The following is a 24,008-nucleotide window of genomic DNA, read 5'->3' as shown; positions in this document are numbered from 1 at the left end:
TGTATTTATTGCCATTTTATTTTTAAACTATTTTCCTCTGTTTCTTCTTCTCCTTCACCTTCTTCTTCTTCTTCTTCAAGCAAGCCCTTTAACATTTGCTGCAGTACTGGTTTGGTGGTAACAAAGTCCTTTAGTTTTTCCTTGTCTGGGAAGCTCTTTATTTTTCCTTCAATTTTAAATGCTAGTCTTGCTGGGTAAAGTAGCCTTGGTTGTAGGTCCTCACTTTTCGTCATCTTGAATATTTCAGGGCAATCCCTTGTGGCCTGAAATGTTTCTGTTGAGAAATCAGATGACAATCTAATAAGAGCTCCCTTGTTATTAACCAACTGCTTTTCTCTTGCTGCTTTTAAGATTTTCTCCTTGTCTTTAAGCTTTGTCATTTTAATTGTGATGTGCCTTGGTGTGGGCCATCTAGCTGGGGAGTCTGTGCTTCCCAGACTTGTGTCTTTTTCCTTCCCAGGTTAGGGAAGATTTGAGTCATTATTTCTTCAAATAGGTTTTCAATGCCTTGCTCATTCTCTTCTCCTTCTGGTATTCCCGTCATGTGGCTGTTGTTATGCTTCATGTTGTCCCAAAGGTTTTTTAAAAACTCTCCTCATTTTTTTTTAATTCTTTTTTTCTTTCTGCTGCTTTGCTTGGGTGTTTTTTTCTACCTTGTCTTCCAAATCACTGATGTGGTCCCCTGCTTCATCTAACCCACTGTTTATTCCTTCCAGTGTATCATTTATTCCAGATAGTGTATTCTTTATTTCTGACTGTTTCTTTTTTATGGTTTCAGTGGCTTTTTTCATGCTGTTGAGCATCCTTATAATCATTACTCTAAACTCTGTATCTGATAAATTGCTTGCCTCCATTTCATTTGGTTCTTCTGGAAAATTCTCTTAGTCTTATATTTGGGGCCTATTTCTTTGTCTTCTCATTTTGGCTGCCTCTTCGTGTTTGCTTCTATGTATCAGGTAGATATGCAAAAACTCCAGTGCAGCCCATGTCAGACGCTGCCTGTGACTGGCCCTGAACAACCTGTTCGGAGCTATCAGTGTTCCACAGCTTTTGGCTTCCTCCGCTGGGCCCGGGTGTGTGCAGAAAGGACAATGCTGTGCACCAAGATTGGCTTTCCAGCACCTGGCCCAGGGGAGCGTCAGCTAAAATCTCAGAGCTCCTAGGGAAACTCCTTCTCTCGCAGGCTTTATGTTCAGCTTTACCACTGTCGTAGCTCCAGCTGTGCTCCAGCAGCTCAGCTTAAGCTCCACAGGGTTGAGGGAGAGGCATTCCTGTGGGTGGGGCTATTGCTTCCCTCAGGGCTGATGCCGAATGGAGGGGAGTGCTCTGCCAGAGTAAGATGACTTCTCCAGTATGGGAAGTGACTGAGCACAGGGATCCTGGCGGCTGACCCTTCAAGCTCTCTCTCCAGAGCCAGCAACCCCAAAATCTCCCCCCATATCTCTAGTCTGCTCTGCCTTCCCTCTGCTGGAGCCCAGAGTAAGTGGTTGCAAATGAAATTTTGTGTGTTGGCCCTATATGAGTCTCTCTGTGTCTCTAGTTGCCTTTCCCTGGTGGGCAGAAACTGTGTTGCTTTTCACAGCTGGATGTTACTTGGGTTCTTTTCCTTAGGCTGAGGAGCTCCCCCAGCCCCAGCCACTGAAATATCCCTTTGGAAACTTCAGCTGCCACCCATGGGAACCCAGCCAGCCTTCTCACACCTCCGCATTTCCCCACAGTCTCACTGTGGTGGTGTGGTCTCTTCCATAAGTCCTCAGTTACAAGGCTTCTCTCCAGCTTATGTTCAGTTGGTTATGCAGGATGATTTTTTTTCTATAATTTAGTTGTAATTCCGGTTTGGTCCTGGGAGGAGGTTAGTGTAGCTTCCACCTACTCTGCCACTATCTTGCATCCCTGGTTTTCTTATTTAACGTAATGCTTCGCTGCCATTTTGCTTCAGTGTTACATTTCCCAGACTGCATTTACCCCAACGATCTCTCCAAAGATTAAGAACTCTGATTACAAATTCCCAAATGATATACTTGCTATCCAGAAGTCAAAGTAAGTAATGATAGTATCACTTCTTCTTTGGTTGAAAACCTTTTTAGAAAAACATAATTTTTCCAGATGAAAATAAACTTCTGGAACAAAATGACAGTCGATGTTCCACTCAGGCATGCCCCTTGGAAAAGTAAATGAATCCCTTTGCATTTCAAACTTCTGAGTCACGTGGAATGCCCTGATTATTCTGCTTTGAAGTTGCAAGCTACTTCCTGTTCTCCTGACAGTTCAGAAGATTTATGGTTAGTACTTCTTATTTTTCCTTTCCTAGTATTTTAATTTCTCTCTTTAACTTCAAATAAGTTATAATCATTTTTTCTCAGCACACAACTCCTGCATTTGAGCTTGGTGATCAACTCCCTTGTAGCTAGAGAGCTACAAATGAAAATAATAAGAAGATGCTATTAACAGTTTTTCACAAAGGCAAAAAAAAAAGAAATACATGTGGTAACACCAAATGTGAGCAAGCATATGCAGCGGTGGCCACTCAGATACCACCCCGGGGAGAGGATACTGGTATAAACACTTGGAAAATAAGCTGGAGAAACTTAGCCAGGCTCAAGTTGTACATACCCTATGACTCAGCATTCCACTTTTGGGGGTCTCCTCTAGAAAAACTCCAACACAGGGGCATAAACATAAACAAAAGTTCAGTGTGGCATCATTGGCCATAGTGAAAATGTAGAAGCAATCAGCTGTCCCTCAGTAAGGTGAACGCATACTCTGTGCTTTAATATTCGGCAGTGGAGATGGATAGCCTCCTTCTAAAAATATCCACATGTATAAAATCTCAAACACCTATTACTGAATTAAAAATCTGCAGAAGAATAATATGGTACTATTTATCTGAAGGTCGAATATGCACACGCACCCACACGCACACACACACGTCCTCACACATAACACATAAGCAGCAAGAGTGGACAAGCACTCACAGGCGTGACGTTTACCAGCTTCCGGATGCTGGTCATCCCCGCGAGGTGAGGGCAGTGATGGGAGAGTGAAACCGTAGCCTTACCTGTATTGTGTTGTTTGTTTCAAAACAGAAGGAGATTGCAAAAGGAAGACGCGAAATAATAATACTGTGTTTATCTTGGTGGCGGGTACATGGGGTCTGTTGTATGTTCTGTCTTGCTCTATGGTTGAAGTGTTTCATTGTTAGAGATTTTAAAACTCAAAGCTCCTTTTCGAGCAAAAGAGCTCAAAGCTAAACGGACTGCGTTGGAAACATGACTGTATTGGACAGGGACAGTCGGGAGCAGGATTTGGCACAAATTTTCTGTAAAAGGCCAGACACTAAATATTTTTCACTTGGTATGCAATATGGTCTGTGTCCCCGCTACTCACTGTGTAGACAAAAATGTAAGTAAATGGGCGTGGCTGTGTTAAATACGTTATGTAGAAAAACAGACCTGGGGTTGGTGTTAGCCTGTGGCTCATAGCTGACCGTAGTCTGCCATTGCTAAAGGTAAGTGGCTTCAGCAGACAAGCAATCTCAGGCAAAGAGGATGATGCAGGGGCTCAGGAACATCCACATGCAGATCCGGAGCTAGCCTGCCACCCTCCACGAATCCAAGTCATGAATGAAGGACCTCTGCTTGTTGAGGCTCTAGTAGTAAAAGTAAAAATATATACATATATATATAATCTCTGAATCCTAACACTGTTGGGGGTTTTGTTGGGGGATTTTTACTCGATTTTGATTCTGTTTTCACTTGGGCTGTGGGAACAAGTTTATCCCACATATGTCTGCCATTCATCAGCCCTGGGTGTTTCCCGTCAACCCTCCACGGATGCCCTACAATTCTCAGGTCACAGAGCACCTTTGAGCTCCCTCCCAACCACCACTCATGCATGCCCAGTGCTGCCTTGACCTGACCTCTACAACTCAACAAGGTCCCTCTGGAGCAAGTTCATCAGTTTGGCTGTACCCCTGGCCTTTGCTTGCTTACATAGATCTTTGGCCAGGATGGTTTGGCACTGCCATACTCTTTCCTAGAAATGAGACCCTGCCCCTTGACACTTCTAAGAAGGGACAGAAAGGGACAGTTATTCTACAGCTGCCTAAATACTAGACTTCTGTGGCCTGTGCAGCCCTTGTTCCAGTACCTACAAAGGCCTAGGGCGTGCGCTTAGGCGGAAAGTGCTTCCACTACCTCTCTCTGTGCACATCCAACTTTGACCAACCGCGTCTGCTTAGCCCATCAGCTTTTACAGCCCTGGCAGCCCTTGCAAATTCACAAGATTGTTAGGCCATAAAGATATTTAATAAAACCAACAGGACTTAATTACAAGTTTCTTGTGATACAACCCAAACACAAGAAAGGAAGGTAGAGTGAAGTATCTATTTGCTGTCATTACTGGCAGTTGTGACAGTGTCTGTGAGGGGTTCATTGTATGTCATTTGTTTCTCTGAGTAGCAGCGTGATTGAGGTGGGGCCGCTGACCTTTGTATGGGTGATGGGTGAGTAAAAGAGAGGCACGCACATTCTCTCCTTAGGTGAACCCCACACGACTCAGGGCTCAATAGCCTTAGTGCCCTAACCGTCACCGCAGCGAGATACCTCTTGCCCACATACCTTTCCTGACACCGAGGTGCCCGATCCTTGGCAACCTTACTGTCGCTGTGTGGGAGAGAGAAAAGAAACAGGATGTAGGGAGAGAAAGAGAGAAAGCCTCCCTATTTAGCTTCCATTAGCCTCCTTCTGGGTCCTGAAAATAGGAAGTTTGCTTTCCTGCTTAGGTTCTTACAAGGCATGACTTCTAAGGGTGACTGCCAGATGTTTTGAAATTGTTTTAAAGCGTTCGGAGAATGCATGCTGTTAATCGCCACATCTAAGACTGTTGATTCCAAGAGTTTTTGCCCCAAATCGATCTGAACGTGTTTCAGCTCTGTTCTCCCTGACAACACCTAGGGACTGTTGAGGGAAGGCATGCATTTCTGGACCTATCAAAGATGCATGCGAAGCTGTTACTGGAACTCGGAGTTGAGGAACAGGCTGATTCTGTAAATCTTTCCTGGCGGGGACTTGCAAATTTCTTGGTTGTGTTTACTCAGAACGTTAATAACCTCGGAAATTACTAAAATGGAACCAACATACTTTCTTTTTAAGAGGCTATTGAGATCACAAATCATTCTGCAAATATAATAAGCCATGTAAACTGAGCAGGTCCAATACCCGATGCTTGCCATGAGCCGGCTGGAAGCACGGCCATTTTTTATGTGACACTTCGTGTGTGGAACTAAGGAAGCATGAGAACAGCCCTTTAAAAACTCAGCCTTAAAATTTCAATAATTGTGTTGGACAAAATGTTTCTGAAAAAGAAAAGCTTCCCTTGTTTTTTTTTTTTTTTTCCTCTACTGCTCTCAGTTGTTTGGCTTCCCTTGCCCACGTCCCCTCCATTTACCTAACTCCTGCTCTTTCCCCTAGAGGACTCCTATTCGGACTTTAAGAGATGCTTCTCAGGCATCTCCTGCTCCCTCTCCAGGAAGAACTGATGCTCTTTCTCTGAATCCTCACTATCCCCTGGGGTCATTGGTACCCATGGAAATCACCTGAAGCATTTCTTTAAAATATAGATCTGAAACTCCATCCCAACTCTCCTGATTCGGCATGTTGCAGGGTGGAGCTCAGGAATCTACGTTCTAAGATACCCCAAGTGATGCAGATGTTACTGGACCCAGGGTCACCACCAGAACAGCCAAGCCACTGTTCCTGTGTAACTGTCCCACTGCCATTGGCATGCCTTCCTCTCTCTTCTTAATCACAAGCTTGTTGAAGGCCGTGAACACGTGGCATTCACATTTCATTCAACTCATATTTGCTGAGTTCCTACTACGTACCAAGGGCTGTTCTAACTGCAGGGGCTACAACAATGAATAAAAGAGGCAGTCTTCTCTCTTGGGTCTTAGATTCCTGTAAGTGGGGGAGGTCAGGCAGTACAAAAAGAAAAAAATAAGAGATCATTAAATACAAAAAAAAAAAGTGAAAAAAGCAGGGAAGGAGTCAGTGAATGTCAGGGTTGTGGTGAAGTTACCCACTCAGGCCTCCCTAGCAGGTGACAATTAAACAAGGACTTGAAGGCTGTGTGGGAGGAGGCCAGGCGTGGGGTGGGGGCATACACTTCTGGGGGAAAGGCAACGAAAGGCTCTAGAGCAGAAGAATGCTGAGCACACTCAGTGTGAGCAAGGAGGCGGAGTGGGTGAGAAGGCCCCATGAGATGAGGGTGGGGAGGGCACATCCTGGAAGGGCTCTTCGGACCCTGGAAGAACTTTGTCTCGGAGGGAGGTGCTGGAATTCATGAGGCTTATCACAGGGCTTGCTCTAGATTAAGTATCAACAAATGCTTGACGAAGGAATTATCTGCTGGTGACGTGCAAAAGCCTCTTGTGTCTCAGAGGACTGACAGTGACACAGGGAAATGGTTTAGATTAGATGTTCTTATGCTGCACATTACATCCCCAGAACCTATTTATCTTATAACTGCAAGTTTACACCTTTGGGCCATCTAGCTAGCAAGCTATCTATGTAGCTTAGATATTTTAAGCCAAATATTTTTAACCGAGGAGCAACTCACTCTACTCACCTGGAGCCAGGGTGCATGGACTCCAATTCACTGGCTGTGTGATCTTAGAATGTTAGGTAGCCTCTCAATCCCTTGGTTTCCTCCTCCATAAAATAAAGGAAATAATAATGCCTAGGTCATAAAACACTGATAGTGATTTTTATTCTTGGAAGGAAAACTGCCTCAGTGTCTGATGTATTGTGAGCACCAATACACATTAACTGTCACCATTAGCGTGAATATATTTAAGACATCTTAATAATGCGAGGAGCTTAATGTATTTAATATTAAATGTTCGCCGTTCTGTATGTTTATGCCTGCTATGTACGTTATAACTAATATACACTTTATAGCTATATATGCTTTCCATATATAATGTTACTTTACATGCTGCTCTGGGTGCACATGTCAGAGTCCCATGCGTTCTGTGAGTGGTAAAATGCACAGGGCGGGAATGACTATGTGAATGTGATGGTGATGAGGATTCCAAGGTGAACGTGAGAGATCCACTTGTAAAAGAGGTAAGGATCGTCTCTGTTGAGGGTATTGTTGTCCCTTAAGGGTATTCATGAAAATAATGTACCTGTGAAAACCGCTGATTAAACTTTGAGGTCCATCTGTTGGTCAGGCTGCTCTGCTCCCTCCAAGACGTGGTTTAGAGTAAGAATAGCTTCGATCTAGTTCCCACCATCAAGTGTTTGCTGGACTTGCGTCCTGGTCCCCAAGTACACAGACGAAGCGTAACCCACTACTCAGTGGGTCCGCGCTGCAGGGGCCGAGGGCAGTTCGCAGACAGCCGTGGGCATTTCGTAACTCACAGCTGGGAGGCGGTTTCCACTGCCAGAATCTAACTCACGACTCCTTTGAATTGCTTGACTATCTTCTTGCAGGTGCTGAGTGCTATTTATTATTTGTAAACAGAGCCACGATGTGCAAATATTAATTTCCCTAAGCTGTGTCATTTGTAAATTTTATACTGATTTTTAGACACTTGTGAGCCATGCTCATCTTGCCCTTGCCTTTTATTACTTTTCCTGAGCAAATCCGTGTCTAGTGGTTTATTTTGATGGCTCTGCAAGCAGATGCCTGGCTCCACATCCTGGGCCATTACTTCGTAATTGCATGACCTTGGGCAAAGTCCTTAACTTTTGTGGGTCTCAGTTTCCTTCACCATAAAATGGGGATAAAAAGCAACACCCCTTCCACTGAAGGCTGCTTGGAGGATCTAATGAGATAGACGCGCAGGGCACTTGGGACGACATACTGAAACGCAGTGCGTGCTGGGTAGGGACTGTCACTGGTACTTGGGCAAACTGGCTTGAGCTAATTTTAACAGACTTTGCTTTGCAATTCTCCATAGTTGTTCAACGAGTGTGTGTTTTCCAAGTGTGGTATGAGTTTGTCCACATCCTTGCCTTCCAGGCAGTGTCTAGGGTCTCTCCATTGCTGTCTCTGAGTGTTTACCAACCACTTCCCATGTCGGCCTGCCCCTGGGCACCCAGCCGCCAGCCTCACCCGCCTGACTGCAGCGCCTCCTAATAAAACCATACAACATTGAAAAGGAAAAACCTGCTCTAGTCGGTGGGTGGCTGGGTCCGTTGAGCAGTTACACCAAAGGGTTGCAGGTTCCATCCCAGGTCAGGGCGCAAACATAAATTGTGGTTCGATCCCTGGTGGGGCAGGTATGGGAGGCAACCGATTGATGTTTCTCTGTCTGTCTCTCTCTCTCCCTCTTCCTCTCTCTCTAAAATCAATAAACATACCCTGTGGTGAGGATTAAAAAATAAAAAAGGTAAGCGATGCCGCACGCTATCAGCTCTCCCAACCAACCCCTCTAACTCTTTTCTCATTGCAGGATGCTCTGGAAGCTTTGCCTGTCCTTGTTCCTGGTGGCCGCGCTGGTAAAAGCGGGAGATGCCAGGAAGAACCGGCCGGCCGGGGCCATCCCCTCGCCCTACAAGGACGGCAGCAGCAACAACTCGGAGCGATGGCAGCACCAAATCAAGGAGGTGCTGGCCTCCAGCCAGGAGGCCCTGGTGGTCACCGAGCGCAAGTACCTGAAGAGTGACTGGTGCAAGACGCAGCCGCTGCGGCAGACGGTGAGCGAGGAGGGCTGTCGCAGCCGCACGGTCCTCAACCGCTTCTGCTATGGCCAGTGCAACTCCTTCTACATCCCGCGCCACGTGAGGAAGGAGGAGGAGTCCTTCCAGTCCTGCGCCTTCTGCAAGCCCCAGCGTGTCACCTCGGTCCTCGTGGAGCTCGAGTGTCCTGGGCTGGACCCTCCCTTCCGACTCAAGAAAATCCAGAAGGTCAAGCAGTGCCGGTGCATGTCCGTGAACCTGAGCGACTCAGACAAGCACTGAGCGCCCCGGGCCGGACGCAGCCCCGTACCGCGCACCTGTCCGCTGGGTCGCACCGCCGCCGCCTTTGTCCCTGTCCCCGGAACTCATGCTGCCTGGTGGGCCCTCTCAGCAGCAAGCACGTTTCTTGGGGCTGATGGTGTCCTTGTCCTAAGCGCAGGCCGCAAGTGGAGCTTCGCCGATGTGTTCTTGACCGACCCTGGGCCTCCAGTGAGCCTCCCATACCAGGATGTTTCAGGCCGGAAGGAAGATGCTGGAAAACCACCACCCAGCAGTCGGAGAGGCATGGATGTTTCCACCGTGTGGAAAGGGGAGTATTTCCCTGGCCTTGCCCTACACTTCAGCTGCCCACTGCCTCCCTGAAGTGAAGGCTGCAGAGCAGCCCGGCCAGACTCAGTGATTCTGGGGCTGTCTTCTTGCTGCTGAGCCGCGGATCTGGAGAAGGGCGGTAAAGAAGGTGCCCGCGGACGGGAGGTTCTCTTAACCTGGTACCAAGAAGAGGACTTGAGCCACTTGGGTGGCAAAACGGGCTTCCTCGGGGACATCGCTCACAGCAGGCCACGCTCTCCCCACCCCCAGCTGCCACCCCCTTCCTCCCTCCCCCCACCCCCTTCTACAGACTAAAGATGAACTCTGGGGTGCATGCTATTATTGCTGCAATTAGAATATTACTCACACAAAGGTCTCCATATTAATGCTGGTTTTATAACTGACCTATATTGTAAAGAGCTGTTAAGAAGTATTACAGACCTATCCTTGTTTTGTGTCATGGGTTTTGAGTCTGGCTTTGCAGCAGCATCCTGAGTAAGGACCAGAGCAGAGGATGACCTGCCCAGAAGGTGTTCGACTCAGAAGTAATGCCTGGCTGCCTTCCGCGGACAGGCACCTATTCTTAGATTAGGAAGGGAGAGGGTGGGAGGAGTTGCGATTTCACATTGAATAGTATTTCCCTGAAGCTAGTAAGGCATCGCAGCCCAATGTAGGACCCATGCTGGGATGGATGGGTATAGGGAAGCAGATCCATTGGGAAGATTTTAACCTGCAACTCAAAAGCCCCTATAATATTTAATATGCATATGTGGAATGAGAAGCTATACTATTTCACTGCCATGGCACGAAGCAAAAGCAATTTCCTGTTAAAAGAGAGAAATATTTAAAAATATAAGGAGTCGGGTCACTTTGTGGTGGAGGAGGAAATAAAGGAGACAATATATCAAATGGAAATCTAGTTGAACTGTCCTACAGAAAGCAACCAGCTTCCTTTTCAAAGAATGGACTTAAAAAAAAAAAGATGGGTACCATTAGGTCAGCTTTCATTTTTATAATGAATTGTTGAGGTTTTCATGTTGTGGTCTCTTGACAGAAGGAAGCTGACATAATTTAATTTCCTGCAAAATGATTCTTACTTTGCTAAATTGCCCCGCTGAAAGGTTCGTTGTGAGTGATGTTTATGGCATCTGATGAGTGTGAACGAGAGTCCGATCTGATTGGGGGGAATGAGCACACTTGGAAAAGTTTTCACTGATAATTCCCAAGCACTCAGTCTTAAGTGCTCTCTGCCCAGGGGGCTCAGGAAGGCCTGATTTCCGGGTGTGTGAGAAACCCTCTACAGGCTTCTCTGGGAACTGAGGCTTCCTGACGTTAGGCAGTGATGGAGGGACTAGAGACATCCAGCAAGGGAGCAAGGAGGCAGGTGGGTTATGGCGTGTCGGGGAATCCATTTACAACCCTCGCTCTGCAGGTTTCATTTCTGTCACACCTGTGACGCCACGAGACCTGAGCAGAATGTGCAGCTGTAAAGGAGGCCTTGGCTTCAGAAAGGGGTGTAGACGGCCCTAGGTCAGGAAATTTGCATTTAGTGGAAAACCTCAAGTCAGACTCAGGAAGAACGCACAGCAGCAAAGCTGTGAGGGAAAGAGGTCCACGTGATTGTGATGGAGGCCAAGAGAGAGGAGTCTCCGGCGGCTGGCAAGCCAGCCCCTGTCATTTGATGAACACAGAACCCAAACAGATAGGGGAAAGACAACACCATGAACTTACAGAATACAGACACGAGCTCACTCCTTGAACCCGATCGTGGGCAGAGCAACGGAAGCAATGTGATATGCTGCAGCGGGAAGCTCCTTCCGGGGTTCTTGTATGTAAGTTTACCTTATAATGGCTCAAATTGTATTTAATTGTTTTGTGTGTGTGTGTGTTTATAAATGAAGAAAAGCTATAAGTATAATGTAATTATTTTATAGGGGTACTATTAAATTATAGAACAAATAAAACTACTCTAGGATTATACGTGATCCCGGTGTGATGTGCCATGAGTGAAATTTGAACTTGACGCAGAGGGCAGCACAGGAACACCGTGCGTTACCAGGGCTTTTGTCCAGCCGTGGTGAGTTGAACCCCTAGCCTACAGCACACGATCCATCACCTTTGGGGTCTGGCATCTGCAAAGAGAATCAACACCAGGCATCCAAGGAAAGGGCAGAGGCGGTGGGGATAGGTCTCAACCCTGGTCTGGGGGCATTTTCCAAGATTCTTACAGATTCCCAACAGCTGAAGACAGAATTCTTAACCAACTCTCGCTGTGTTCCCTGAGTAAGGAACACTGCGTGCGGAAGCCTCGAGGAACGGCTGCCAGGAGAAGCCTGCCGTAAACCTCGCCTTCCCGCCTGCAGCCGGTGCACCGCCCTCGGCTCTTCCACAAGCCAGACCTTTCCCCGAGTGTTGTACATTTTCACATTCGCTTCTCACGAGTTTCGGCATTTCCTAATTGAAATACTTGTTAGTGTCATGGTGTCTCGGTTTTTCTTTTCTACAGATTGACTTACCTACCATTCAAGAAACTCAACTACCAATAAAAAAATGAAAACTTAAATGAAACTGCATATGGTTGATTTACTGTTTGGGCTTCAAAGGAATTTAATTGAACTTAATAATAATAAATAATCCACCTTCGTTTATTAAATGGGACCTCATACTCCACTTCAGCGAGACTCTGACATTCCAATTCACTTGTTTCTGAACTTAGAGGATTGATTTTTAAGTTATAAAGTCAATGTAAATGGGTTTTTAGCTATTGAGTGAACTTGGAACATACATATTCCTAGCAAGCTTCGGATGAGGGACCCATGACTATTGGTAATTAATAGCTGCATGGGAGGTAACCGATAAGACCAAATCATAAGTAATGTAATTAAAACTTGTAGATCATCGCGTTATCTTCTGAATCCCTTTCAACCCCCCACTCCTACCACTTCCCCTGAAGCAGGGCAGACATTGGAGGCCCTTTATGAAAAGGGAAATGAGGGAATCCACAGTTTTTGTTCTTGTTGTCTGTATCCATTGGCATTTTTGGATTGCTTGGCTTCTCTGGTGCTCACTCTGGACAACATAAGAGAAAATAACAGAGCCACTCTTACCTCATTCCTTGAGTCCTGAGATTCCTCATAGATTTGCCGTCTTTTCTCCAATTCTCAGAGGAGGGGCGGGGGCTTCATAACAGGTCTCCCAGGTTCAGGGCAATTGAGGAGATTGAGATTCTCACCTGCATCTACCCAGGTATTCTGATCGCACCTGTAGGAGTCTCAGTCCGTCCTGATTAGGGCCCTCACCTTGGCAAAGAACACTTGCTGCAGGCTTTCCTGATGCAGCACTCCTTCTTCGGCTGAGCCCGCCAGACTGCAGGGCACGAGGACTTAATTAAATGCTGCCAGAGATCCTGCAGCTTTCACATTAGTATGGAACCGATGATCAGTCACCCTGAGTCCTTTTTTACAAATCTCATCAACAAATGCATGCCACTTGGTCGTTGGTACCCAGTTCCAAACTCCTTATAACTACCCTTCATAACTCCGAAGCACCAGCCAGGAGTCCCCCCACCAGCATCCTGTCTCAGTATATCCCTGGGAAAACATTAGCAATGCACTGCTACGGAGAGTTAGAGGTCGTCATGGCAACCGGAAAGGGGCGGTGAGTGCCCTATCTCCAAACCCCTTTTTAGGGAATACTCTGGACCACTCCTGGGGCCGCCTGTCTTAAGCTGCACAAAGGCTTGTGTGCAGAAGATGGACTGGGGAGTGATGCGAGAACACAGACCTATAGGAAGTCAGGAAAAGAGGGCTGCGTGGAGGAAAAGCAAACGGGATGCAACTGAGGCATCTGATCCCTTGGGGAGTTCCGAAGCTGGGACGGCACCTTAGAGTTGTCCCAAATTGAAGCAAGGAGGATAGGCGTTCATATCCCACATCACTTAGCCACTGGCTCCAGGAAGCCCTCAGGAGGGGGCAGGCATTTTCCTCTCAGTGAGGGACCAGCCAGGAGCCATCAGCAGTGAATCTTCTCAGTGGGTCAGTGGCGGGGGTGGGGGGCACAGGCGAGATGAGATGAGCACGTCAGCTCTGAAGAGCAGTGGGTGGGTGGAGCCATCACGTTCACCTTATCACGTGTGTCAGGGGCGGGGGCAGTGGAACTGGGAGCCGGGAGGAGAGTGAGTGAAGACTGTGTATGGTTCACCGTGAAAGGGAGGCAAAGACAGGTCCATGGGATAAGGAGAAATAAAAACATTCCAACAAATTTGACTAGGATTATTCTAGTCACAACATGCAAGGCGACTGGGGGGGAACAGGCCAGCTCAATGGCTCTCACAAGAATTCAGACTGAAGATTAGGGCCAGACAAGGTAGTAGAACTAGATCAGAAAGGAGGAGACAGGGCTGTGACAAAGTTGCGGAATCTGGTGGCAAAGAGGAGTGTGTTAGTGAAAGAGACGGGGAGGCCAGTACACGCGAGCACCTGGTGTCTGGGGGTGAGGGTCTGGGTGTTTACAGATGTGTCTGCAGTGACAGCGAGGTCCTCTAAATGAATCTGTCTCATTTGAAAAAAAAGGACTGGAATTTAAGTTTGAAGTTGACCTGGAGAAACTGAGAAAAAAAAAAAGATCGCGCCTAAACCCATGAACACAGGTGAGATTTCTAAAAGATGCAGAGAATGAGTGGATGGAAGACACTCTCCAACCTCAGACACTGCTCAGAAAGACAGGAGGAAGAAGAAACGAGTGACATTTCTCAGCCAACGTCTGCTCACTGCCCCAGAGAGAAAACGGGGCCTTATGGTCCTTCCTCCCAAACTGCATGGTGCTTCTCACCCAGCCTGGCTTCCCGGTAACCCTCTGCTCTCTCAGCAGTGCCCGGTCTTCCTGACGAAGTACCAGTGGCCTGAGCCCCACCCCGGAGTCCAGTTCCTGCAGGGAAGGAGAGCACATTTCGTAAATTAGGCACATGTGACGTCTTCTAACTATGAACTCCACCCTTAAAATTCTGCCACAGCGCCCTGGCCAGTGTGGTTCAGTTGGCTAGAGCATCATCCTATGCACCGAAAGTTGCAGATTTGGTTCCTGGTCAGAGCACATACCTAGGTTGTGGGTTCAATCCCCGGTCAGGGAGCCTAGGAGAGGCTACCAATGGATGTTTCTCTCTCACATCAACATTTCTCTCTCTCTCTCTTTCTCCCTTTCTCTTTCTCTAAAAAGCAACAAAAAAATGTCCTCGGGTGAGGATTAAAACCATTTTTTTACGTTCCGCTGTAAGGACATTCTGCACCTCACAAGACCACAGCTCTGGCGCTGTGGCTGATGTACAGAGAGGAGGTACTGGATACCGACTGATAAACTGGGAGCCTGATCGCGGCTGGAAACTTAAGTTTCATGTTTGACAGTTTAGCAGAAAGGTTTGAGAGTTATCCAAATATTTACATCTGTAGATTTTTTGCTGTTTTTGTTTTTGCGGTGGTCTACGTGTATTTTTAAATTTTTGTTTTAGTCGAGGAGCCGAAGAGTATACAACCCATGTTACCATAGGCACCGCATGCCGTCCCCATGTGCTAGAAGGCACTCCGTTGATGGGGTCGATTTCTGGATGTGTCCTGGCATTTTGTAAGCTAAATATTAAAATTTGTCATTCTCACTTTGCTGGAAAAAAAAATGAGCTCCCTCATTTAAGGGTATGCTGACAAGCTACGGCTAGCATTTACAAAGTAAAATTTATGAATATGAAAAAGCATTGTGGGGCCCAGCTTAGGTCCATTGAACCTTATTATAATATCGCTTATTATAGAATTGCTTAAATGTATTGCCAGCTCCACCCTCCAAAAGCCTAAAACCAACGTAAGAATCGCATTGTAGATTAGCCTGTAAGGTGTGGGTTGGTCCTGAGATCCGCTGCATGGCATGGAAATCGTTGCTAATTTCTGGAAAACTTTACAGTATCTGATAAAAATTATAGCCATACAGGAGAAACATTTACATAAAGTCAATGAGGACAGTATGAAATAACTTGAAAATTGAGGTGAGGGGGGTTTTGCCTAAGGATTACCGAAATAGGCCAATGTAAAACAAAAGGCCCGATGTTACTGTAACAATCAGACCACCATGGGAGAAAATGTGTCCAGGGGCCTACGGACCACCCTGGCTTTTTTTTTTTTTTTTTTTTTTTCATTCCTGTAACAGACAGGCAGGGTCGGCCTCCCACCTTTACAAACCCCCATAGTGGTCTAGTGTGAGAACTTCCCTGGCCCTCCTTGGGGAAGACTCCTGATGGAGTTGCCAGAGTAACGTGCAAGCATCCTCAACCACCCAAAGCATATCTCTCCTTGATTCAACATAATCCATCTGATAGGCGTCCTTTGATATTTGCAATGAGATACATTCCAAAAGGTTAGTTATAAAATACATCTACATTAGTTTATTTTTCCAGGATCTGCAAACTCCAAGAGGACCACAAGAAATGACCGTGATGGAAATCTTTCTCTCCTCTGTCCCACAGCTACCGACCTCCCTTCTCCAGAAGCAGTTCCTCGTGATGCCTCCAGGGACATCCTGTGTGTTCGCGTCTGAATTCAGGAACCAAAGCATCCTCCTTTCTGCATAAAGAGGGGTGCACTATACATAACTACTTCGCTCCTTTTTTTTTAAAACACAAAAATGACAAAGATAAAGCTTTTTCATGGATTTTCCCCCTTAAAAGCTTGTGCAACTTCTATTTCAGTGCCCCTCATTCTTTCTTTTTAAAAGCGTGCACGTTACCTCATTATGCAGACATTTCCAATAGTTTGCTGTCACAAACACGTGTCACTTTCTAATATGCCTGACATACAGCTGCAGCGGTTCCTCTCTGCACTGCTTTCCCTCGAGACCGTCGTGAAAGTTTTCATCTCTGTGCCTGATCTTTCAAGTCAGCTGCTATCATTCTCCCCATCTCCCCCCCAAAACCATATTCTGTTGGCATCATCTCGACTCCGTTAAACGTATAGATTCACTTCGGCATTACTGGCATTGCTGGTGTCAGGCTTTGCTACGTTCTTGTATCTCCCAACTGTCTTCACGAGGATTTTATACATGTCTTATTACATTTATTTTGAGCTACTCATCTATTTTTAATTGCTACTTTAAGTGGGAACTTTTCCCAATCATGTTTTCTAACTGGACATAGTATACACGAAGGTTCTTAATGTCTGGTTATTATTATTCTTTTGCATAGTCAATTCACTACATTCTGTTATTGTCACTAATAATTTTTAGTTAATTATTTTCTGTCTTCTGAGTACATACTCTAATAAACAGCAAATAGAAATTATTTTACCTGCTCTGTGTCAATTTTGTACCATTGTCCTCTCGCTGTCAGCTCCGTGATCACTAGCAATGGTGACGTTGGACGTCCTGGTCTCGTTCCTGAGTTTTAATGGGAATACTTCTAATGCCCCCATCTGCTCCAGGCTGACGTTGTGTGTTTGACCATTGAAGGACATACTCCTATAATTCAGATGTTTTCGACAAATTGACATTGAATTGTTTAAATGAGTTGTTAGCAGTTGGAGGAAATCACATAATTTTTCTCCACTGATATTGTTTTCAAATCAACACATTCTAATATGCAAGGCCATTCACATGGGATCACACCTGCATTCCAGAAATAAGCCCCACGTTTTCACGGTCCTTCTGGTGGTGTTTGCTGGTATGTTGCGTGGTGCTTCTGCAGTGCGATTCAGAGATGAGGTGGTCTACCGTATTCTCTGTAGAATAATCGGTGCTGGTTCGGTAGCAGTGTTACGCTCACCAGATATTTGCAGGCGGTCTGCGTTAGGGAGAGGAGAGGGCTGTGTTTCAATCTAGCGAATACTCCTTGAGGAGGTAGGGTGGAGAGTGTGCCTTGTTCGAGCTCACGACCCCAGGTCAAAGTCTCTTTCCTCACCCTTGTTCTATGGATAGATGTTTTCCTGCCAATCCGACCTGTCTGTCTGATTCCTCGTTTAGGTCTCTTCCCTATTTAAAAAAACAAGTAACCCCACACAGGGAAGCTTCTGATACCAACTGGTGCACTAAGGTCCATCCGTTGCTGCAAACCTAGGACCTGAGGGTGTGACCTCCCTGTGGAGAAGCAGACCCCACGTGGCTTTCTCTCAAATTGGCCTCCATGAACACCCTCCCTCTGCCTCCCCCCAGACCCACATCCCAGACCCACACACGTGGAGGATCTTCCATCCACTTTGTGATTTGAATGACTGATACCTCTAATTTTAATCAAAGTTCAAGTTTGCGTTTGTGCTCTTTGTTGCTCTGGGACGATTTCTGAGAGGGGAAGGCCTCGGTGAGTGCCCCTTTATTCACACTGTTTTAAAGCCTTAAACCTCTTCCCATTGCTTTTGATTATATAATTGAAGATGTATTTCATGGGAAACAAAACCCCAAAAATACAGTCTTCAAAAAGTTTCAGTTCACTAATTGGCCGGCAAATGGAAATGTTAATGACAAGCTGGCGTAATACAAAGAATGGCTCACAGGATTTCCAGAGCTTGTTGGTAACAATTCCTTTTCTTCCCCAAGTCCTCTTACCTCCCATCCGCGGTCGCGTCTTTCTTTACCATACTTGGTTTTACTCTGGTTTTCCTGACTTTTCTGGCCTTTAGTTGAGTTGATTGTTTAAATTCCCTTTTTTGCTTTGAATTATTTCCATTCTTTTAAAGAATACCCTTGACATTTTAACTTATGTTTCCTATTTTTGCAACAAAGCCTAAACATATTCAATAACACTCTCTCTTTTTTCCTCACAGCTCTCAAAGCTTACACAGCACACCTTTGCAATGTAGGGAGACCAGAGTTGGTACGGAGACAGCCTCGGTGTCTGGGGTTTTCCTGGCATGCCAGTACGCCTTGCACTCTCGAGAGGATTCGGATTTGAAGACTAAATTACTGGCCACCCTACTTACCATATCAGAGCACCTGACACTATTGTACATGCGTTTTTGTCTGTCTTCCCCACTGGGATGTCCGTCATGAGGATAAGACATTTTTCCGTTTGTCCATTCCTTCTAAAGGCCACAAAAGCCCCTGGCACATCCTAACCACTTTATAAACGTTTTCTGGATTAAATAAAGGAATTCTTAGCGTGCTTGAGTTATTCTCTGAATTTCTCCCACTCGTGATTATCAAAACTGTAGTCTCCTTTGCAAACACAAATGTAAGTTAGAGTTGTTACTGTTTACACACTAGAGTTAATTTCTTGTCGCAAATTTCTGCGTCTTCTGGGATTTCTTACATCTCAACCTTCTTTATCTTGTTGTCCTTGCTGAAACATGCTTTTTAGCAAATCTTTCAGTGAGGTTTTTTGGGGGTCATAAACTCTTCTGGTTATGGCTGAACATACATAACTCCCTTTCTATGTCAGTGACGCTTCAACTGGGTATAATGGTCTCGCGTCATTGCTTTTTCTCCTGCACCCTGAAGCTCCCACTTACAATTGGCTGACACGCTGCTGCTGAAGACAAGTCTGCTTTCAGTACCACCCACGTTCCATTGCAAGTGACGTGTCCTTTCTGGGCTTTGGGAAGTTTGTTTTTACCTGGCCAGAAATTCACTTTGACTTTTCCAGGTGCAAATTTATTGGTATTTATCCTCCCTGGCACCGGTTATACGTTTTCAGGCAGTGGATTTATGGCTTGCTTTAATTCTAGAAATTCTCAGCCATTTTTTCTTTAAGTGATTCTCTGTCTCCCCCACCATTTCCTTCAGTTGCTTCTTATGACATGCCTCTCAAATTGGCGTTTCTCAGTCCATTGCATTTCTTTTAGCTTCTTTTACACATTGAAAAACATTTTCTCTCTCTGTGACACGATCTCAGTGAATTCCTTAGCACTATCTTCCAAATTATTAATGGTCTCTTAATGTGTCCATCTAGAATGACATGCTTATATATATTTTTTCCTATTTCAATAATTCTTATCCTTTTTTTTGCAGGGTTTAAGTATTATTATTAAATCACCTAAGTTTTGCCCTGTTATTTGCCTTTGTAGAGATGAGTTCATTTTCATTTATTGAGTTGCTTTATTTTTTCTTATTGACCATTTTTGCCCCATGTGCTTTGGGAATCGTGTTTTACGGACTTGTCTTGAGAGGGTGGACATGCTCTTTTTCACGTGATCTCTCCATATCTAGTCCTTTTCGGTGGTTTCTACCCACGCCCAGTCCAGAACCAGGCTTTTTTTTTGGGTGGCACCAGGCTCCCAAGTGGCAGGGATATTGGAGGTATCGCAGGTGCAGACATGGGCCCAGTTTGCTCTGCTGAGCTCCTCTGCCTTCTCCTGCCCCCACAGGCTGCTTGTCTGCATATTCTATGACAGCCACTGGAGCCACTCGTAGTTGCCTCTCACTGGTAGGTAAGTCCCACACTAGTGTCACGTCTCAGGTAGTGAACTTGGTTTGGTTTCCCTCCACGAATGGGGTGTGATTGGTTCCCATTACCCTGGAGAGAGATTCTTCTCTCCCTCCCTTTCTCTCTTTCTGTACTGGTTGGTTCTCTAGTTATTCTACTAGTTGATGAGAAAGGAATGTTAAAACCTCCAGCTGTGATTATGGAATTATTTCTTCCTTAATTCTGTCCATTTGTATTTCATTTGTTTTAAAGCGGTTGCCAATGCATACACATTTATGAGTAGATTTGTGTTTAAGAGTTTTTGTACAAAGCGTAATCTTGCCTTTTAAAATTGTCTAAGAATCTCTGCCTTTTACATAATGTTTAGTCCATTTACATTTAAAATAGTTATTAATATGGTTATGCTTACCCAGCTGTTTGTCCTTTGTCTTGTCCAATTGTGTTGTCCCTGATCCTCCTGTTCCCATATTCTTTTGAATTATGCAAATATCTATTGGCTTTTTAGCTATACTTCTTCCCATACCTTTTTAGAGATTGCAGTAAGGGCTATACTATGTACCGTTAGGGTATACATCCTTAATTTCTCACAGTCTATTTGGAATTAATATGGTGCCACTTCATGAAAATATAAATATTTTGCAATTTCATCCCCCTCCCTGTGTCATCTTTATAATAGTTTTATGCATTACTTTTACGTATGTTATAAACTCTTCAAGATGATGGTATATATTTTTTGCTTTAAACTATTAGTGTTTAATAAAATAAAAGCAAAAGAAGTAGCCTTTTATATTTGCCTAGGTATTTATCATTTCTGATGCCCGTTATTCCTTCCTGAAGACCTGTTTTCCTTCAGTGTCATTTCACTTGAACTTGAAGAACTTTAACATTCTAATAATACAGGTCTGCCGGTGACAATTACTCACAGTTTTCTCATACATCCAAGTGTCTTTATTCCCCTTTTATTTTTGAAGTATATTTTCATAGGGCACAGGATTCTGGTTGACAGGGTCTCTACTCTCCAACGACTTTAAGGATGTTGTCCCTCTGTCTTCTGGCCAAGAAGACCACTGGTTTGGGGATTTTAGCTGTCCGGCGCAGCCCTGTTCCTAACGCTTGCCCTCGGCCCCCAGACCATTCTCGTCTCGTTCAGCTCCCTCTCACCTGAGATTCGGCCTGCTTTTCTCATGCCCCCTCCCCAGAACCTCTAAGTAGTTGCTTTTTATTGTTCATGGTTTACAGTTGTTACCTGTGGGAAGGTTGGTCTGTTAGAAGCTTACTCAGCCACACCGTGAGTGCAACTCCAGGACACATATTTTAAACCTCTTTTCTCCACTGCTTCCCTTAAGCAGACTTTTAAATAGAACACTAAATAAGTCATTACATATATTTTATAAACTTCTTATTTACAATAATAGTATATTTGAAGGGCAGTTAGAAGGTGTTAGTGGAGATTCTTTTTGAAGTGCTGTTTATTTTGACTTCTGTAATCTTAGTTCTTTGTGCTTCCCAGCTTTTAAAAAAAGATTTATTTATTTATTTATTTTTAGAGAGAGGGGCGGGGAGGGAGAGAGAGGGGAAGAGAGGGAGAAAGAGAGGGAGAGAAACATCAATGTGTGGTTGCCTCTCACGTGCCCCCTCCTGAGGACCTGGCCCTCAGCCCAAGCATATGCCCTCACTGGGAATTGAACCGGTGACCCTCTGGCTAGAAGGCCAGCACTCAATCCACTGAGCCACACCAGCCAGGGCACCGGTTTTTAATTTGCTGGTTCATCTTCCTGAGGTTTCCTTTGTGACCTATTTCTGTTTCTCCTTTAAACATTGGTTTCAACCCAACTGCAGCTAGTGTTTTGGTTTCATTTAAAAAAATTGATGCCTACTTTCCTGAGAAATTTCAGCCACCTACTTGATTTCAACTACCACCTAAAAGCAGATGACTCTTACTTCGAAATTTCCAGAACTGAACCTCTTTCGTGAATTCCCGACCCATACCCTCCATTTACTAGAAATATCCAACTGGATGTTCAGTACATGTGGATTTCTCATAACCCTGACCTTTTTCTTTCTCTTCCTCTCATTTATTTATTCACTAAATTAATGAATGTTTACTGAATGTCCTGCATTGCTTCTAATGTTACACATTTAATACTAGGGGCAAAAATGTCCTTCTGGATTTACATTTGCGCTGGTGACAGACTATAGACTAATCACCTTGTAACTATATAAGCTGCTGATAAGTGCTATGAAGAAAATGAAGCTGATTAAGGGGATGAAGACTTGGTGGTCGCTTTTCTTGGCAGGCTTATCAGAAAAGGTTTCTCTGAAGCACTGATACATATAAAAAAAAAGTTACTGAAGCGTTTTCCCTGTGTCACCTTTGTTAATGCTTGGGAGTCGCTCTTCCCCAAATAACTTAGTCAGGAAACCAACTGTCATCTTAAATTCAATCTGCTTTCTTGTTTCTCACATCTAAAGATTCAAGAATTACCCTTAGATATTTAACCCCCTTCACATATCTTTTCCTCAGCTCCAAGTCTCCATCTCTGCTAGTAATACCTCGCATAATTCCCATCTCTGCTTTTGAAATTACAGTAGGCTCTGTAAAGCTCTCTGGCATCTAGGCTTACACTCCTCCACTCTGTCCTCCTCAATGGAACCAGAGTGCGCTTCATTAAATAAAACAAAATGGGTCACGTTACAACTTCAAGTGGTTTATCACCTTCACAAGCTACTGATGAAGTTTCTCGGTAATGAAGTCTTCAAGGACCGGGTCCCCGATCACCTGCCCACGCCGCTTGCTCTACCTTGTACCCCACCTCCTAGTACGTGTGTAGAGTTCATTCTTCTGCCGGCGTGCAGACCATTTTGCCCCTGTTTTCCATGTTCTTTCTCACCCTGCTACCTCTCTTAGAAATGTGGCATCAGCCCCTTCCCACCAAACATTTGGAAAACAACCATTTGGAAGCTTTTAAGACTGCCCTTCATGCCCTGGCTTGTGTGGCTAAGTGGGTTGAGGGCCAGCCCACAAACCAAAGTGGCGCTGGTTCAAATCCCAGTCAGAGCACATGTCTGGGTTGTGGGCGAGGTGCCCGGTAGGGGGTGCACAAGAGGCAATGACACATCGATGTTTCTCTCCCTCTTTTTCTCCCTCTTTTCCCCTCTAAGAAATTAATTAATTAATTAATTAATTAACTTAAAAAAAAAAAAGGACTTCCCTCCAAATGAGCTCACTGGTGGTCAGTGCTGCTGTTCCACGGTGGCTCTAAGGTGCTCTTGACCCCAAACTAAAGTGAAATTACATTAGTTTCTGCCACAAATTCCCTTTCTATGTCTCCAAGCAACGTCTTCCTCCATTCCTTCCCCTTTACGCTCTGCTTTCCCCATCTCGCCTGAACTAGTTACGTACAATTCCTAAACGAAAGGACGCTTCTTTGGGCGTCTGAGGCCTGTGTTTCCATTTGTCATTTCTCTCCCCCCTTCCCTTGTCTAACCCCTATTAACCCCTCAACATTTAGCTCTGAATTGGATGTTAAATGAATTGTAATCATTGCTTTACACTCTTTTTATTCCCAACGTGATACCAGTGTCCAACTGGATGTTCAGTGCATGGTGTAGATTTTTCATTCCCTTTAACGCCTGACCTTTTTCTTTCTCTTCCTCGCATTCATTTTTTTATTCACTAACTTAATAAATCTTTATTGAGTATCCCAACATTGCTTCTTTGAGAGGAAGTTCTCTCAAACATCGATAACATTCAGTTCTGTTAGCACTGTGTCTTGGCATAAAGCAGATGGTAAGCCAGTATGCAGTGGTGAAAAAAGTGATTTTTAGATTATATTAAAAATTAGAATAGACCTCAACACAAAGCTTTTTTATGGGGAAAAAAAAACCCTTTTCATGTTTCTCCATTAGCCTCACGCTTCGTTTCCAGCGCACACTGAGGATACAGGTCCATCTCTTGGCCCCATAATTATCCCTTTGTCTTATCTTTGAATAGCCCTTCGCCACTTAGTCTGTATCAAATAAATGTTTGCATCTAATTCCTAAAAGATTTCTCAAACATTAATAGGTTGTTGTTCACAAGGGGAAAAACTTTTTGCCTTAAAATTACATTAGGAAAACGTCAACCTTTCTCAAACTACATTTTGATGTGGCACAGTAATTATTTTATCTCTAAAAACAAACATTCATCAAATAATTCACTACCAACAACTGTCAAACCTGAAAGAAAAATGTTTAAAAATCTTCCAACCCAGATGGTCTAACTTAGTTCCCTCCCAGTTTTAAATCCGATGGCTTCATGCTGCAGGTACCTTCAGGTGACATGAACAGACACAGAACTCTTTCAT

The 24,008-nt window shown here is 44.8% G+C and overlaps 1 protein-coding gene across 1 annotated transcript in view; it reads left to right on the top strand.

Moving 5' to 3' along the window:
• GREM2 (gremlin 2, DAN family BMP antagonist) overlaps positions 1 to 11,260 on the top strand; it is a 115,504-nt gene extending 104,244 nt beyond the window's left edge. Inside the window, exon 2 of the mRNA XM_024561623.4 lies at positions 8,462 to 11,260. Coding sequence (XP_024417391.1) covers positions 8,463 to 8,969 — 507 coding nt within the window. The 5' untranslated portion in view covers position 8,462 and the 3' untranslated portion in view covers positions 8,970 to 11,260. The remainder of the gene's footprint in view (positions 1 to 8,461) is intronic.
• The last annotated feature ends 12,748 nt before the right edge of the window (positions 11,261 to 24,008 follow it).

Source organism: Desmodus rotundus, chromosome 10 (genome assembly GCF_022682495.2).
Source record: "Desmodus rotundus isolate HL8 chromosome 10, HLdesRot8A.1, whole genome shotgun sequence".
NCBI classification, from domain to species: domain Eukaryota; kingdom Metazoa; phylum Chordata; class Mammalia; order Chiroptera; family Phyllostomidae; genus Desmodus; species Desmodus rotundus.
Note: the sequence above shows the minus strand (reverse complement) of the source record. Positions and strands in the feature narration are given on the sequence as shown.